The following is a 19,478-nucleotide window of genomic DNA, read 5'->3' as shown; positions in this document are numbered from 1 at the left end:
AAACCAGGAAGCAAGTAGAAGAGCAGGAATGAAATGAAATAAAAAAAAAAAAGAATGAAATGAAAAACAAAGATGAATGTAATGGTATTTAAGCCAGTCTTGCCTGTATTCACCAAATTGCACATATTTTATCAATGTACTTGAAAAGTATGGTGAGATGTGAAGCTTAAGTTTAATTAGATGGTCACTCAGTAAGTTGTGTCAGTATTTGTCTCTAATTAGGACCATTCAGATAGCCAAATGAATCTTCATGTTTTCACCTTCAAAATGAGGTGAAAAAAATGTAAAATGTATATTCCTGAAATATGAACAAAACTAAGATACTTTCCTACTTTTCAAATCGTTGCTTTCCCAGCTACCCCCATCTCTGGAGGAAGAGAGATTGGGGCTGGGGTAGACAGTTACTCCCAAACCTGACAGGAGTGGTTTACAGTCTGCAATTCTCTTTTCATTCATGTTCAAGGAGCTGTCTTGCTCCACCCCTGTGGGAAGCAGACAAGAAGTAGTAAGACAGCAAGGTCTTACCTAGCTTGAAGACCTCCTTGAACCATATCTTTATTTTGGGGGGACTGCCCATTCAAACCTCACTCTTAGCATGTGAATCCCTCTTCTCAGTTCAAGATTTGAAGCTCCTGTCAGGATGGAATAATAATAGGTGGATATTAGGTTCTAGTTTCGTTGTTCAGAAATGCTTTTTTGTCTTAGGTGGGTATTTTGTGTCTTTGAGACCTAGATGAATAATAAATACCCTTTTGACTGGACCCCTGTAATTTTTAATAATTTTGAAATTCTTTTGGGCAGTATTCTTATGACCCATTACAACAAGGCATTCACCTTTTACCAAATATTCAGATACCATTTTATTTTCAAATAGCATATTAATATAGAACAAAACCCAAATATATGTATATCTTAAGTATTCTGTTTTATAATTAACTTAATATTCATCTATATTACTTTCTCTAATACTGTTTCAATTTTACAGCAACATACAAGAATCAAGAACTTGACCGAGTAGCAACTGAGGATGATCTGATAGAAATACAGAGGTATAAAAATAAGCTTTCCATCATTGGTGAGGTGCTGTCTCGGAGACACATGAAAGTGGCATTTTTTGGCAGGTAATCCTTTATTATTTCTTCTCAAGGGTAGTTTCCAGATATTAGCTTTTCTTGATCATATCCACAGCTCTGTTTCTGATGTTGCAGCAAGTGATATTCTTCCCCCTTCTCTTCACAACAGTTTCTGCCTGTATTAAATGTTAAAGCTATTAGCATGTAAAAGAACTTGTTCATTTTAGTTCCTGGTATAAAATAAAGCTTTATGAAGGTCAATCATATTTTTGTTTTTTAAGAATGCTCATCTCTAAGAATTGGCTTCTTAGCCAGCTGTAAGAATAGAAAAACAGATAAGTATAATTTGTGACTTACTCTTTTTAAGTTTCTATTGATTATCAGGTGTGCCTTCCAAAAGGATTTTCAGCTCCATGATTCCCAGAAGGAGAATAAGAAGTGCCATTCCTTAATGAAACTTCTGGAGTGGTAGAATGATTTCTGCCACAGCTCATATGTTAATTTAAGGACCATTTGTTAACTACCTATGTACCAATCACTCTGTTAGGTACTAGAGATGCAAAGAGGAATGACGAGGCCCCCACTTGGTTGTTCAGATATCATATGCTGTTTACCAGTAGAAGCATTTATTTACTCACTAACCTCATAGGCCTTCTAAGCTATTTCCCATCTTAGGGCTTTAGCACTTGAAATTTCCTATGCCTAGAATTCTCTTTGCCTTGTTTTATGTCTGACTCCTTCTCACTCTTCAAATCTCATCCTAAATGTTACTACAGCAGAAACCTTTCCGGACCACTCTAAGGTATTCCTTCTCAGTTATTCTCTGCTAAAGCACCCTGTTTATGTCCTTGAAAACTTTTCTCAAAGCTCTGTTTTTGTTTGTTTTTTGTTTTATGTTGTTATCTGCTGCTTCCACTTGACCATATTCTCAGGGCCTTAAACAGAGTCTAGTATGAAGTAGGTCCATGAAAGAGGCCCTACCCCAGGTTAGGGTGGTATAGGAGTGGGAGGGAAGAGGGCTTCTGGAGAAGTGATGACTCAGTTGTCCTGCTAGAGAAGAAGAAATAGGAATGAGCTTTGCGTGTGAAAAAGGTCCAGCCCAGATTTAAGATGGGACGTTAGACCACGTCTTGTGATGGGAAGAGTGGACTGTGATTTCAGATTGTAATCTGATGAAATTTTTTTACAAAATTTGCATTCTAAAAAAGTTGGCCTTTGACCCAGTTAAAGAACAAAGTTTTTACCATTATGTGTTGTCATGATTTTGTGTATTCATTCTTCAGGACAAGCAGTGGGAAGAGCTCTGTTATCAATGCCATGTTGTGGGATAAAGTCCTCCCTAGTGGAATTGGCCATACAACCAATTGCTTCCTGAGTGTTGAAGGAACGGATGGAGATAAAGCCTATCTCATGACAGAAGGGTCAGATGAAAAAAAGAATGTGAAGGTATACTGTTTGATCTTTAGCAACATAATGTACCTGACATAATGTCCTTAACTTGTTCTTTTAAAAAATTGTTAACAAGAAGATACTTTTAATTTACTTTTAAGATACTTTTTAAGATACTTGTAAAAATTTTTTACAAGAAATACTAATGGAAGAACCATTAGTATTTCTATTCATAGCTTTTAAAACCCTCACTAATATTTTGAATTTTCTAAAATTCTTTTGCTTCAGAGCTAAGTTACTGGAAGAATAAAACCTGTCCTCAACTAAATGAAAGTAAATTAGAATTAAAAGTTTATAAAATTTTTAAAATAGTGTTCCTGGTGAAAAGAACATTATTGAAGTGTGTTGTTGCTGTTTAATCTCAAATCTTGTCTTTCTAAAGAAAACTGTTTAAAAAATTGGGCTCTGGGGCTTCCCTGGTGGCGCAGTGGCTGAGAATCCGCCTGCCGATGCAGGGGACGCGGGTTTGTGCCCCGGTCCGGGAGGATCCCGCGTGCAGCGGAGCGGCTGGGCCTGCGTGTCCGGAGTCTGTGCTCCGCAATGGGAGAGGCCACGGCAGTGAGAGGCCCGCGTACCGCAAAAAAAAAATAAATAAATAAAATTAAAAAAAAATAAAATAAAAAATTGGGCTCTGGAATCTGTTTTTGACACATCTGTGCCTTTAGAAACTGTTTTTGCCCTTGGAATATTTGGTAAGCATATTCATTAGTAAATGTTATAGCTTTATCAGATAAAGGCCAGTGGTAGTTCCCTAACCTTTCATAAATTTCTTAAGGAATTCAGTGGCACTAGATTTTTTTTCAGCCAAACAAAAATAAAAAGCAATTAGGATGCAAGATATTTACTCTGGAATGAAAGCAATTGGTAAAAGGCACTGCTTCTCACTATACTCACTTCCTCTTAAGTTGTAAGATCTCTCCCACAAATGCAAAAGTTCAGTGTGTGAAGATCCATGCTATTTTAGTTTTGGCTAAACTGTAGGTGAATTCATAGGTCTAGTCCTCCTTCTGTGAGTTTGCTGTTTGATCAGAGAAAGTAACTCAATCTGTCTAATACCTTTCAGATTACTTACAAACAATAAATAAGATGATATTTATGAAAATATTTTTCAAGCTTTTAAGCCATACAAATGAAGGAATCGCTTATTTTGTAATCAAGATAGGTAGCAGACACTATTCTAAATACTTGTAATAACTCAAACCTCACCACAACTCTGTCAGATGGGTGCTTTTATTATTTTAATTTTATAGGTAAGGTATCAGGATTTTTTTTTAATTAAATTAATTTATTTTTGACTGCATTGGGTCTTCGTTGCTACGCACGGGCTTCCTCTACTTGCGGCGAGTGGGGGTTACTCTTTGTTGCAGCGTGCTGGTTTCTCATTGCAGTAGCTTCTCGTTGTGGAGCACAGCCTCTAGGCACGTGGGCTTCAGTAGTTGTGGCTCACAGGCTTCAGTAGTTGTGGCACACAGACTCTAGAGTGCAGGTTCAGTAGTGTGGCACACGGGCCCAGCTGCTCCATGGCATGTGGGATCCTCCCGGACCAGCGCTCGAACCCGCATCCCCTGCATTGGCAGGCAGATTCCTAACCACTGCGCCACCAGGGAAGCCCAGGTATCAGGATTTTAATACAAGTTTATAATTCTATCAAAAAGTTTATGAAAGCAAACAGAAAAACCCCTGCCTAACATTGTCACTGTGGAGATTCACTTCAAGCCTGATCAGGACTATTGTGCCCATTTGAAAATAGATGTTTCCCTTTAAAATTTCATACAAATCACAAAAGAACCATCAAGGTGTGTGTACTGATGCCCTTTCCTTGATTATTAACTTTGTCTTAAGCCCTTTGTACTTAATTGTATGTTTAACACATACAAGAAAGGTAATGAACTAATGTGTGTCAGAAGTCATCTTGAGAAATAGAAATATTTTAGGAAATTTAAATGGAAAGAGAAGGCATAGTCATTGATACAAAGCAGGCTTGTGTGAATAAATAACTACCTAGTGACATTCCTTTATTTTTCCCCCCTTATTACTAAGCAATAAACTTATTTTAGAAGAGTCAGAAAATACAATTAGGCAAAAAGAAAAGAAACTCCAAAACTCTTACACTTCTAAATTCAGTGGAAATTCTTTGCTATAGAGTTACATTGATTGGTGTTTCTCTGTATTTTTAAAACAAAATGGTTTTATATCATATATTCTATTTTCTTTCTTTTTTTAAATAATTTTATTATTTATTTGGCTGCACTGGGTCTTCATTGCTACATGTGGCCTTTCTTTAGTTGCAATGAGCAGGGGCTACTCTTCGTTGCAGTGTGCGGGCTTCTCATTGCAATGGCTTCTCTTGTTGTGGAGCACGGGCTCTAGGCGCACAGGCGGGCCAGTAGTTGTGGCATGCAGGCTCAGTAGTTGTGGCTCATGGGCTCTAGAGCACAGACTCAGTAGTTGTGGTGCACGGGCTTAGTTGCTCCACAGCATGTGGGATCTTCCCGGACCAGGGATCGAACCCATGTACCCTGCATTGGCAGGTGGATTCTTAACCACTGCACCACCAGGGAAGTCCCATATATGCTATTTTCTGATTTGCTTTTTTTCTCTTAATATATTGTGAATTTCTTTTCATACATACAATATCAGTTTCAGGGGTTGCATGGGATTCATTGCCAGAGTTCCATTTGTTGGACATTTAGAATGTTTCCAGCCCAGATTATCGTTGTTGAATGGTATGAGTAAACGGTTTCAAGGCCTTATTTTCTTTCCTACTTGGTAATTTTAAACCTCAGGTTTCTCAAGATTGCTGAGATGGTTTTACTTCAAAAGATTTAAAGTTCTGGTTTTTCTACATGTTTTGCAGAAATAAATGTACCAAATCATAATATTTTAAATTTTTATTGAATTTTGTTACAAGTAGAGTTTTATTTTTTCTTTCCTTCCCACTTTAGACAGTTAATCAGCTGGCCCATGCCCTTCATATGGACAAAGACTTGAAAGCTGGCTGTCTTGTACATGTCTTTTGGCCAAAGGCAAAATGTGCCCTCTTGAGAGATGACCTGGTTTTAGTGGATAGGTAAAATTACATATGAATTGTTTTCTACGTATGTATTTGTATTTTTTTTTTTTTAGAAATGCTGCTTGCTTCTAGCATGTAGTACGTAAAAATTTTAAATGTTCAGTTGCTTAAAAAAAAAATGTTCAGTTGCTGCTTTGTTCTCATTTGCTTGATTGTAATGGAATAGATGTTATTATTTTTTTGTTTTTTAATGGTTTCATAAAAGTGCCAATTTATCAGTTTAATTCTATTAACAGGAAATTTCAAGAATTGTCACTTTTTCTCTAGACTGACTTTGTAGTTTGGATAATTGGTTGGGCCTTAGAGATTGTCTCATTCTAGATACCTAGATAGATAACTCTAAATAGGTATTATTTTTTTTTTTTTTTTTTTTTTTCTGTGTTGCATCTTCGTTTCTGTGCGAGGGCTTTCTCTAGTTGTGGCAAGCGGGGGCCCCTCTTCATTGCGGGGCGTGGGCCTCTCACTATCGCAGCCTCTCTTGTTGCGGACTACAGGCTGCAGATGCACAGGCTCAGTAGTTGTGACTCATGGGCCCAGTTGGGGGCACGAACCCGCGTCTCCTGCATCGGCAGGCGGACTCTCAAGCACTGCGCCACCAGGGAAGCCCTAAATAGGTATTATTTTTAATCAGTAATTATTCTTGAGACTTAGTTTCCCAAAATAACCGCTGGACAGTTCATACAGCTTTTCATTATTCAAGAATTAATTGCATGATTTTGTAATTTATTCAGGCTCTTCTGATTAACCTGCATTTAATATGTTTTTTCAAAAATCATCCTACTACACTGGTGCTTAATAAAATGGTAATGCATATCTCTTTAGCAGAGTCCTTAACCAAAACAAGTAGTTAAATGATTTTTTTTAATTGTGGTGGGCTCTTTTGTTTTCTTCAGTTGAAATTTCAGTGTTCTATGGAAATCTTTATTTTTTTGGTTGATGGTCTTCCCTTTTGATTGAAAGCGAGTTTCAAGTAATCAACAGAAATAGCTCAGATGAGAGAAGGTGCTTGGGAAATTAAAATATTTGGTTTAAATATAATATTAACTAATTAATTTTTCTTTATTTCATGACCAGACTGTATCCATGACCCCAACCTGTTAACTTGCCAATTTGTCACAGGACATATCAAGTCAATGTATAGACAGTTGGACTATACTTTTTGTAGTATAGGTTGTATATTAGCCTAGGTTTTATTTTCTTTTTTTCCATTGCTTATTTTCAATCTTCCAAAGCATAAAGATTTAAAAGATTAAAATAGTGAACATGTTACTTGCTTTGTCAAAAATCACGAAGTTTTCTCTCTTTAGTAAATAAACTTTTTTAGCATTTGTTAAGTTGTTGATTGGACAGGCTTTGGGGGTTGTCAGCAGAATAGAAGTATATAAAGCACAGATTCTCAGCTTTCCACAACTGCTGTCTTATAGCTGAGAAAGTAATTTAAATCTCTTAGGCTTCAGACTGATAACTGGTAGAAATCCTATCCTTTAGACTTCAACTAATTCTTAAAAGTTTAAAAAAATTATCTCTCTGTAATCTAAATTTTCTTTTTAAAGAATATATAACACAATTTTATTTTATTCCCATTAGTCCAGGTACAGATGTCACTACAGAGCTGGATAGCTGGATTGATAAGTTTTGCTTAGATGCTGATGTCTTCGTTTTGGTTGCAAACTCTGAATCAACTCTAATGAATACGGTAGGGTCTAATCATTATTGTGTTTGAATGATAGGAAATGAAATGATGTCTGTTTTAATTCTGAAAAGTGAAGGAAATCCAAGTCATGGATTAGAAAGAAGCTTTAATATCAGAGGTGAACGAAGGGGTTTGTGTTTCTGTGGGATTGGAAGGGCTGATTCTGGTTTGATGGCTCTAGCTTCTAGTGAATATTTGAGTTCACGGTGTGATACATGTGTGGTGTTGACATTCACTGTGGTTATTTACAAGTTTCTGAAGAAATAGGCATCAGAATTGTTAGGCTGTTGGCTTAAGTCTTTTGAATAAAGTATAACACTCCCACCTCACCTCCCTATCTGGCAGGCAAGGCTTTTCATACTTTGAGTTTTGTCAGCCTTTTCCGGCTTTATCTGTGTGCACTGTAGGTTTCAGTTTACCTGTGTACACTATAAGCTGCTGTCAAACATAGAAGATTATTTATCCAGAATGTCTAGAGCCAGACTTATTTCAAATAAACTTTCCAGAGTTTCAGTATCTAATATCCAAAACTATTGTATAATCTTAAAAAAATGTTATTCATCAAAAGCATATAAATGGCCAAACACCATTAAAACCTAGGTGTTACCAGCAAGACCTGTTTTGTCACCGTGTTATTAGTGTTTATATGGCCCGATCTATATCACATAAACCGTGTTGCTGTGACAACACTGACAGTTGTTTACAACCTGACGGTATAAAAAATAGGGAAATGTTTAAAATCTGTTTTAGAGTAACTGCATTTTTTAGGTGTTGGATAAACAAACTTTGATACACATCCTGACTTTGGTACCTTTGTTTATGTTATTCTTTGTGCACAGTTCTTCCCCCTCCCAATTTTTCATCCTTCAAAAAGCCCTGTTGTCAGTACTTTGCAAGCCCATCTTTATCACCACTTCCTTCTTTATGGAGCATTTCCTAATTTCAATTGGATATTTATACTATTTATGGCATATACCTTTATTGTTTATTATGTGTTGTACATGTGTCTTACATTATTATTTACTTAGTCTAAATCTTCAAAAAGATGTGAGGTAGCTTTTTTAAAAATATGGAACTGTCATATCTAGCAGTATCTTTTATGTCATGCATATAGTAGAAACAGATAAATATTGGTTAAATTGAATTTCAAAAAAAGACTGATGGGAGGAGTAGGAAAATCTTAACTTTTGCTTTCTTATATCTTAGTTTTGATCTTTTTTTTTTTTTTTTTTTTTTTTTTTTTTTTTTTTTTTTTTTTTTTTTTTTTTTTTTTGTGGTACGCGGGCCTCTCACCACTGCAGCCCCTCCTGTCATGGAGCACAGGCTCCGGACGCGCAGGCTCAGCGGCCATGGCTCACGGGCCCAGCCGCTCCGCGGCATGTGGGACCCTCCCGGACCAGGGCAGGAACCCGCATTCCCTGCATTGGCAGGCGGACTTCCAACCACTGCACCACCAGGGAAGCCCAGTTTTGTCATCTTTGAAAGTTTAATGCTCAGAGTGCTTTGGGATCCTTTATCAGTGGGTGTTATCACTGTTGTTAAATGTTTCAAACTTTGAGATTCAAATAAAGTTTCAAGTATAAAGGTAAAAATAAAGTAGCTTTAAAAAGTAAACATACTGTTGGATATTTCATGTTTTTTAGGAAAAACAGTTTTTTCACAAGGTAAACGAGCGACTTTCCAAGCCTAATATTTTTATTCTGAATAATCGTTGGGATGCATCTGCATCAGAGCCAGAATATATGGAAGATGTAAGTTATTTTTTTCTTTAAGTTTTGAAAAACGGTCATGTACATTGCTATCTGAAGAAACAATACATCTCATAGAATAGAACATCATAAGCAGCTATTCTCTTGAGAAGAATATAGTTACAGAAAACCTGAAGTGGATATGTGATAGAGTACTAAGCTACTTTGAAGGAAAGTTATGTTATAAAAGTACTATCTAATCATTTTAGATCTTGAAATGTCCTTCTGTTTCTTTGTTGTTGTTGTTGTTTTAATATTTATTTATTTATTTGGTTGTGCTGGGTCTTAGTCGCAGGCAGGCAGGCTCCTTAGTTGCAGCTTGCCGATCTAGTTTCCTGACCAGGGATTGAACCCGGGCCCCCTGCATTGGGAGGGCGAAGTCTTAACCACTGCGCCACCAGGGAAGTCCCCTGTTTTCTTTAATTCTCTATTTAAGTATAACATGACAGAAAAGTGTACAAATCATAAGTGTCCAGCTCAGTGAATTTACAAATTTGACACCTGTGTAAGGATCCAGATCAAGAAGCAGAACATTCCAGCACCCCAGTACCCCCCGTTTCCAGCCTCTATCCTCCAACCCAAGAATAACCACTTACCATGTCTTCTGATACCCTAGATTAATTTTTCTGGTTGTTCAACTTTATGTAATGGAATCACATAGTATCTAATTCTATGTCAGGTTTTTTGCTCAGCGTTACATTTGTGATATGTATGCATACTGTTGTGCATAGCTGAAGTGCATTGCTGTGTGGTATTTCATCCTATGAATAACAATTGATCTGTTCATTCTGATAGTTATGGGCATTTGGATAAATTTCTTGTTTTTAGCTATCATGAATAATGCTGCTGTGCATATTCTTTTTTATTTATTTATTTTTTGCCTGTGTCGGCTCTTGTTGTGGTGCATGGGCTTCTCTCTAGTTGTGGCGTGCGAGGTCTGTAGTTGTGGCACGTGGACTTAGTTGCCCTGTGGCATGTGGGATCCTAGTTCCCTGACCAGGGATTGAACCAGCATCCCCTGTGTTGCAAGACGGATTCTTAACCACTGGGCCACCAGAGAGGTCCCTGTGCATATTCTTGTATATGTCTTTTTGGTGCACATTGGTGTACATTTCTGCTGAGTATATACCAGTGGTTCTCAGTGTAAGTGACTGCGCGATTTTGTCCCCCAGGGAATATTTTGGTTGCCACAATTGAGGGTGTATGCTACTGGCATCTAGTCGGTAGAGGCTAGTGATGCTGTTAAGCATCCTATAACACAGAACAGCTCCTGCCCCCAAACCAAAGATTTATCTGACTAAAAATGTCAGTAACACAGGAATCAGTAATCCATGGGTATAATCTAAGAGTAGAATTGCTGGATTACAGATTAAGAATATGCTGGGGGTTTATTGTTTGTTTTTTGGCCTCACCACGTGGCTTACCAGGATCTTAGTTCCCTGACCAGGGATTGAAGTCGCCCCCTTGGCAGTGAAAACAAAAGAGTCCTAACCACTGAACTACCAGGGAATTCCCAAGAATATGCTGTTTTAATAAATACTGCCCAAGTGTTTTCTGAAGTGCTCATACCAGTTTATATTCCCACCACCAGATTGAGAGTCCCATGTGATTTATATCCTTGCCAACACTTGGAATTTTTTGTTTTTGTTTTTCATTTTAGTCATGCTGGTGGTTTTAGAAACTTCATTTTGATTCACTCTGTTATAAAGCAGAAACTAACACACCATTGTAAAGCAATTATACCCCAATAAAGATGTTAAAAAATAAAATAAAATAAAAAAATAAAAAGAATAGAGAATCTGGTATTTGGTCTACAAATAATATTTAATTTGCTTGGTACTCCTTTTTCTGATTTTAATAGTAGTATGTGTTTATTATTAAAAAAACTTAGAAAATGCATTAAAAAATAAAATTTACACTATCCCATCACTATTCACATGTTAGATTATTTGCTTTCATTCTTCCCCTCACCCCGCAAATTGAAATTTTGCTTAATATGATGATTTATATCCTGTTGTTATTAACTCTTGCTTTATAATCATACTCTTTCAAATTGGGGTCTCATTTAATCATCAGAGAATTAGGAAATATCACCCACAAATTGTTCTTCTCCATTCCTATTTAGCTTAATTTTATTAAGTCTTAACATGGAGATCTCTTATCATAGCCGTAATGCTAAAGGCTGGTACTAAACCCTAACTAACTTCCAATCCTTCTTCCTAATTTAGGTACCCAAGTGCTATTGTTAAACCTAATGTTAGAGCTCCAGTCCCTAGCTAATGCATTCTCCCCAATTTTAATTCCAGGTAGTTTTTTTTAAAATTTTTAATTAATTTATTTAGGCTGCGCTGGGTCTCATTTGCAGCTTGTGGGATCTTCGTTCCAGCATGTGGGACCTTTTAGTTGCAGCATGCAGGCTTCTTAGTTGTGGCCTGCTAACTCTTAGTTGCGGCATGCGTGTGGGATCTAGTTCCCCAATCAGGGATTGAACCTGGGCCCCATGCATAGGGAGTGTGAAGTCTTACCCATTGGACCACCAGGGAAGTCCCCCCAGTGTTTTTTAGAAGAAAAATATACCATCTATGTTCTGATTTCAAAATAAAAATAACTTCATTATAGCAAATTTATTGTAGCACTTAATTTCTGATTTTAAAGGCATTAATAGCTTCACTGTAGAAAATTTGGAAAATAAAAGCTTAAGGAAGAAATTAAAATGCCACCTAGTTTTTTGGGTATTGCCTGCATGCCACCTATTAATTTACATAAATATATGTACACATCATATACCCTTAATACAGAATTAGGAACCTTTCCCCATGCCATTAAACAGTAATGTTTGTCTACAGTATGTTTCTTAATGGTTGTGTAGTATTTGATGGTCCATCAGAATTTTAAATTAAATGTTCAAGGAAGAATCATTAAGTTAAGAGGAAGATTTCCTGTCAGCAAGTATCAAACTTCATTTATTAGAATTTTTGGATTTGTTACATATAAGGCAACTGTTACTATATCATATAGTAACAATATCACTATAAGTGGAGTTTAGTATAGGCCAGTAACTGTTATATTTGTTTAATTATTAGAATTCTTTTAATACCCTGTTTTTCTCTAGGTACGCAGACAGCACATGGAAAGATGCCTACATTTCTTGGTGGAGGAGCTCAAAGTTGTGGATCCTTTAGAAGCACGGAATCGTATCTTTTTTGTTTCTGCAAAGGAAGTTCTTAGTGCTAGAAAGCACAAAGCCCAGGGGATGCCAGAAGGTGGTATGTATTCATTATTTCATCCTTTTGAAATACAAATAGATTATAAAAATAGCATGCTAGAAATCTTATCTTGCTATATACTAGGTTTTAAAATCTTCACCTTAATATTACAGGTGGGGCACTTGTAGAAGGATTTCAGGCAAGATTGCAGGAGTTTCAGAATTTTGAACAAATCTTTGAGGTAGGAATTTTGTGAATGTACTGACTAATGTAAAACCGTAGCATTGGTTGGAGAGTGATCATAATCTTCTGTTTTCACTACTTACCTTTGTCAGTAACCTTTGGTGTTATTTAGTGTAGTTCTGACACAGCAAGTAAAACGAGGAAAGTTGGAAGAAAGAAAGTCCCTGCAAAATGGATGATCCATAAGAATGGAAAATTAAAGATTATAATTTCTTCCTATTCTTTTTCTTTAATGTATTTGTATTTAAATGAGACACTAGTTTTTAATATTTTGTTGTTCAGTGGGTAAAATATTTTATATTCAATAGTCAGGCACAAGATTAAAGAAATGTAATTGCTGTTGGAATGGATAATAGAGCAAAATGAAGATTTGTTTTCTTTTGATAGAATATATCTAATGTCATTGGACAAAAGTTAATTACATTTCTAAACTGTATTGTCACCTGTTAATTCTCCATGTTTTATGCCAAATGTCCTGAACAAACGAATACAAAAATAATTAAGATATAGGTCCTGTATTTTAGGAATCTAAACTGCTGAGGTGCATGAATAGATAATGTGTGTGCAGCACTGGGGAGGGAAGATACTCTTATGTTTTGGTGTAGGTGTTTTATTCAGAGACATTAAAACTTCCTACATTGACTGAAAAATTCTCTAGTTGTTAATCTTCTTGACTCTAATTTAGCTCTTAGTTGTGCTTATTAGATTGCATATCTCCTTCTCATCCGCAGATGAACACAAATACTTCAGAACTGAAAAAAAACTTCCATCAGTAATTATTCTTCCTTATAAGTAGTAACTGTCTTAATAGTAAGGACATAAATGTTGAATGTACTTGGCAGAATTTTTTAAATTAACCATTTGCTCACTATCCCCTATTTTTAATTTGGTGAGAGGGAGAAAGACCATTAGGTAGATAAAGACAAGGTGTTTAAGAAAACCCACTCTCTGCTATCTTGGTAAGATGTTTCTGATTGTTCAGAGGCCCCTGGGATATCAGTAGGTGTCTTGTCAAACTAAGCTATAGGATATATGATATCCCAGTTACTCAAAGACCATTGTTTATCTTCTTTCCCTTTTGCTTTCACAAGAGATTCAATGCTCTCCTCACTCTTACCAGTTATAGTCATTTCATCCATGGAGAAAATAATTGGGGAGCATATCATTGTTTCCCTTGTCTTTTCTTATTTATTGAGCTTTTCTTTCTTCCTGTGTGTTTGTGTGCATGTGTGTTTGTCATTGATTTCTCCTACCAAATCATATACTGTTCAGTTATACATTTATACCTCTTTCATATTGGTTCCTGGTACAGCATTTGATTTCCCAGAATATCTCCTTAAAGAGGTGGGAATGAGAAGAATAAAAGATGTGCTCTAGAGCACTGGTTTTCAAACCCGGCTGATGATGAGAAACACATGAGGTACTTAAGAGAACTGCAGACTCCTGACTCATCTCAGAGACTAATCCAGTAGGGCTAAGATGGACCTAGGAATCTGTTATATATTTAAAGCTCCCTGAGTGATTGCAATAATCAGGCAGACTTAGGAACTATTCTTTTTAATGTTTTTAGAAGAAACTTGGCATTTCACTTTTTTATTGTAAAAGTTCATTTGAGCATCTAAAAATTATATATGGAAAAAACTGTTTATGAGCAAGAGCTTTTACATGAAGTTGTGGAGAATGTTAGGCTTTAGAGTTTGAAATTTTTGTTTAAAACTATGATATAAAATGAGAATCAGCTAGAAATTATTTGAATTTACCTAAAGAAGTAATCAGGTGGCAAAAAATTTTGTCTGGATGGCCATTTTTTTGGTAACTGCACTGACAACTCTTTTCAACTTTTGCCAAAGCTGAAATTCGTTACTTTTAAAACTAATTTTGGTAATTTACGATTTCCTATAAATTGGTGCATTTCTGAGAATTTATGATTTAGTATAAAATTGTATATTTAAAAAAATTTTGTATTTTCTATATCTATACTTATATGTATATATAGATAGATAAAGGATACAAGAAATATCTGTGTATTTTAAACCTTAATTGGATTTACCAATGATCTGATTGCTTTGCTTTTCCTCCAAAGACTTTGGTTAATTTATCAGTTGATACATAGTATTTTGGGGGTTTTATTCATTAAATTATATGTTAATCTTTACACAAAGTTTCTTTCTGCTTTCATTATATAAGTGGGATTGTTTTTTGCTTTTTGGTCTTTAAGAAAGAATTTAGGGCCATGAATTTGTCTGAGTGTAGCTTTGGATGTATTCTATAGGTTTCAGTATCCAGTTTCATTGTTGATTAATTTTTAATGATAGCTTTTGGCATTTCCTATTCAATACAGGAGTTATTAAAATTCAGATGTTTTGATTATTATCATCTAACTTTTCTTGATTTTTTTAGCACTGTGATCACAAAATGTGGCCTTTATACACATTTTCTCTGTTTTTAGAATTCAATATTGTGTGTGTAGTCTTATAAGATGATTTTTGTATAAAGAAAAACTGTACCAAGTTAATCATTTTATCAGTCTGATCTTTGCCATGGACCTCTTGAGATTCATTTGGTTTAAAAGAAGCTGAATATTATGAACTTCAGGGTACCAAGTTAAATAAGGCTTGGAAATTAAATAAAATCGATCAAGAAAATCAATGTTAATTCTATTCATATGTTTTCTTGTTTTCAGCCTATATTTGGACAGGTGTATATTCTGAACACAGTTTAGAAATCTAAAATTTTTTTGCCCACATATTTGGCCATTAACTATTCTTAATAGTTTTGTGTCAGTGAATTTGTTGTGAAGGACATTCCTGGGACAACTGATGAAATTTGGAAATGGACTGTATGTTAGGTTAATAGTATTGTCCCGGTGATAAAAGTTCTGAATACAGTAATTGTTTTGTGATTGTATAGGAAAATGTCCCCGTTCTTAGGAGACACATGTTAATATATTTAGTAGTAAGGCTGTGGTGGTTACAATGAACTGTCAAATTGTTCAGGAAGAAATATATACAGGTATGTATAAAGATGAATATCTATATAGACTTATCTATATAGATCTGCATGGAGAGAGAGAAGGAAAGGTAAACAAAGCTGAATGTTAACATTTGGTATATTTACTTGGAAGGTATATTGTATCTTGGTGTTCTTTCTTGCAATTTTCCTGCCAGTTTAAGATATTTCAAAATAATACATTGGGAGTGGTAAATAGCATGTTATTGGGTATTTAGGGTCTTTTATCAAGGGGACTTGACAAGCTGGTTTATGTTTTTGTTTTTGTTTTTTGCGGTACGCGGGCCTTTCACTGTTGTGGCCTCTCCCGTTGCGGAGCACAGGCGCTGGACGCGCAGGCTCAGCGGCCATGGTTCACGGGCCCAGCCGCTCTGCGGCATGTGGGATCCTCCCAGACCGGGGCACAAACCCGTGTCCCCTGCACCGGCAGGCGGACTCTCAACCACTGCACCACCAGGGAAGCCCTGTATGTCTTAATTACACATAAATATTAATATTTACAAACTTGTAACTACATATGACTAAATCATCAGCTGTTTTCTGTAAATGTTATTAGAAAATCAGAAGATGATCATAATTGAGATGTGATTATTGTTTTGGTTCTAAATCTTTAATAAGTTTTAAAACAGCCTACAGGATACTCTGACAAGATGGAATTTAAATTGTCTGGTGTAGTATTTTAAATTTCTCCTTGGAAAATTAGAGTTCCTGATAAAATAAGTCTGGGAACTGCTGCATGCTATATATGTCTCCCATGGAGATTCATAAGTATATTAGTATATAAAGGGCTCTGAGAAATGGTTCAGTAAAGAACCTTTATTTAAATTAGCATTCCCTGGGACTTCCCCAGTGGTCCAGTGGCTAAGACTCAGTGCTCCCAATGCAGGGGGCCCGGGGTCAATCCCTGGTCAGGGAACTAGATCCCACATGCTGCAACTAAGACCTGGTGCAGCCAAATAAATAAATATTTAAAAAAATAAATTAGCATTCCCTATACTTAGTTTGGAATAGAGTATTCCTTTTGCAGTTGACTTCTGATATTTTTCTGATCAGCGGGAACGTCAGTGTGGGGTACTTTTTAATTAGAAAAAGATTGCCTGTTTTCTTCTTTATACTTATTCACCAATGTATATTTTTGAATCAAGGAATAACTTGTATATTGCCTAATAACTTTTGGAGGTCTTTTCTTTTTCTCTAGTCTAGCTCTAATACTGTGCTGTTACCTACAAATTTGGGGTCTTCATTGCTGATATCTAGATCTGCTTCATCGAGGAACAGAATTTCTTTTAACTTTTTTTTCTTTTAAAAATATTTTTATTCTTTTATTATAGTTTTTGTGATGGTTAATTTGGCAATTTATGAGATAGTTATTTAAAGTAAAATCAAAACTTTGTTTTGGTCATTAAAAAATAAGCAGTTTGAAAAAAAATAAGCAGTTTGCACTTTAAATGTTTAATATTGTGTAGTTATTGGTGGCTTCTGCTTTGGCATATACAGAACAGGAATACTGTAACTTCTTATTACTAATCTCTTCAGGATTAGTGATAATTGAGTGATGTATAAATGAGCTTGACAATGAGCAAAAGTAAGACTATGCACTGAAAAAAAGTATTGGGCTCTGAGTTAAGACATAAACTGTTAACTAAATGAATTACCCTCATGTGCCCTATAGCTAAAGAAATGAATCTGCTTTGTTTTCTATACCTCAAAAAAATACCAAAGAGAGAGTTTAAAAGTCTCTTCTGTCTTAGTGAAATAATCATTTTAGAGATGTGACGGCTCAGCATAGATTATAAATAGAACACTGAATGAATATATAATATACTAATTTCACCATAACAAATATAGTGCTAGAGTTAAGTGACTACCTTTTAAAGCTTAAAAGCTGTTTATTTTGATAAATGATAGTAATTACTTTCAGAAGTAATTACCACAGTTTGTACTGGTTTTATATTAAGTTCAAGAAGATGAATTCATGGAAATATTGGAGAGTTGGGGAGTATATCCCTAATTTGATGTCGTGACCCAGATGAGTGTTCTTGGTTGTTCAAAGACCAGATAGTATTTCTCTACACTTGCAGTTGTTTTCAAATGTTATGTCAGTACAGAATTTGACTTTTCTATGATGTAAAAGTGAAAGGCCAATTTTAATTTAATAATTTTGCTAGCACTTAAATGATGAATCACAGTAAATGTTTTAAATAACAAGTAATATGCACATATATTGAAACTGAAACAAAATTTCACAAAATAAACATCCATCATCATATGTGGTGCATTCTGATGTATTCTCTGTAAAAAACACTGGTCATGAAACACTAATTGATTTGTACAACTGTTAGTAAGTTGTGAGCTACAGTTAGCTTGAAAGTGAAACATGAGATAAGGCATCATTCTGACCTACATGCACATACTATAGTCCAATGACAATAAAGGGATTATCTTAGAAATAGCTTTAGATATTTTTCTATAAACAATTTAAAATATTATTTAGGTTGTTTGCTGTTAAATAGTATTTTCCAATTTGTTCAAGCTTTAATCTGTAGAAGTCCTTTTTACTAACTTTATGTGAATCGTATTGTTCATTTTTTTCAATGTAGAATTCTATTTCATGGCTTAAGAACTTCATGAGGTTTTCATTGCAAATATGAGAAAAATCAAGATAGATGGACTAGAAGTAGATTAAAGGTGATCCAAATAAAATTAGTAATCCTAATAGGAAACCTTTTTTAACATTGAAAATAGCACCCTTTTTTATTTATTTAAAAAAATAATATAGTCAAAGAACCATTGCACATTACTGTGTAAAATTACACAAAGCTATGAGCTTGCTGTTAAAGCCTTTTAACTTTTAAATTTTTGACTTTTTTTTTTACCTTTATAATTTTTAAGTTGTGTTTGTCATCCATTTATTTTCTATCCTTGTGTCTGTTTTGGTTAACATTACAAACAGCAAGTTTTTGTGTTTAAATTCCTGAAATTGTTGGGATGGAATTACAGTAATGTGTTATGGCTTGGGCCCCTCGCAGGAGTGTATCTCGCAGTCAGCAGTGAAAACAAAGTTTGAACAGCACACTATCAGAGCTAAACAGATACTAGAAACGGTGAAAAACATAATGGATTCAATAAACGTGGCAGCAGCAGAGAAAAGGTATGAATTCATTTTATTGCAAAATAAAAAATTATTTTTGTGTCAATATGAATTCTTTAGACTAAGGTTTAAAATTTTTATATTATTAAATACCTTTCACACTAACATCAGCCTTGTAGGTTTAGCTGATGCCTACTTGCATGTTTTTTAATGAATATTTGAAACTATAAATATTTTTTTTACAACCTTGAACAAATAATCATTTACATCCCCTGGATCTCAGTATTCTCGTGTGTGAGCTGTAATTTTAAAATGTTCAGTGGCTTTAAATGTCTTTAAAGCAGTGAAAGAACCATTTCTTCCAGCAGAATTTCTTGAAGTCCAAAACAGGTGACCCTCTTTTTACATTCAACCTATCACTCATCTTTCGTATATTCATACATTGAAACCTTGAAATCACTCCTTTATGCCAGTTGTGGTTTTATATCAGCTGGTAAACAAACAAGGTGATACTACCTGCCAGCCAGAAAGTGAATTTGGTAAGCATTACTCTATATGTCATACTATATTGCAGTATTTTATTCCATTTATTACCTTGTAATGATGAAAATGAATACACGAAAGTGCCAACACTAGTCGAAGAAAAGGGTAGTTCTCACAAACTTTGTATACTTGAAACAGAGATTAAGATGTTATTAGATGTTATAAGCATAATGATGTTAAGCCTCAATTGGACCTTTAAGTGGGCTTAAGCCAATCAATGGGAAGATATAAAGCATCTAAGATTAAATCCAAGATATAAAATTGGGGATTTTAAATGTATTTGATCTTGCTGAGAACAAAACTGCACTCATATCTAGGTCTGTTGCCTAATTTTGACACTTTAGCAGGAA

The 19,478-nt window shown here is 35.1% G+C and overlaps 1 protein-coding gene across 1 annotated transcript in view; it reads left to right on the top strand.

Moving 5' to 3' along the window:
• MFN1 (mitofusin 1) overlaps positions 1–19,478 on the top strand; it is a 33,842-nt gene that overhangs the window by 3,427 nt on the left and 10,937 nt on the right. Inside the window, exons 3-10 of the mRNA XM_007466699.1 lie at positions 986–1,121; positions 2,357–2,519; positions 5,468–5,592; positions 7,183–7,291; positions 8,932–9,039; positions 12,149–12,302; positions 12,416–12,483; positions 18,524–18,645. Coding sequence (XP_007466761.1) covers positions 986–1,121; positions 2,357–2,519; positions 5,468–5,592; positions 7,183–7,291; positions 8,932–9,039; positions 12,149–12,302; positions 12,416–12,483; positions 18,524–18,645 — 985 coding nt within the window. The remainder of the gene's footprint in view (positions 1–985; positions 1,122–2,356; positions 2,520–5,467; positions 5,593–7,182; positions 7,292–8,931; positions 9,040–12,148; positions 12,303–12,415; positions 12,484–18,523; positions 18,646–19,478) is intronic.

The sequence above is a fragment of the Lipotes vexillifer genome, unplaced genomic scaffold (assembly GCF_000442215.2).
Source record: "Lipotes vexillifer unplaced genomic scaffold, Lipotes_vexillifer_v1.1 scaffold258, whole genome shotgun sequence".
NCBI lineage: Eukaryota > Metazoa > Chordata > Mammalia > Artiodactyla > Lipotidae > Lipotes > Lipotes vexillifer.
The sequence above is the reverse complement of the archived record's forward strand: the minus strand, read 5'-3'. Positions and strand labels throughout refer to the sequence as shown.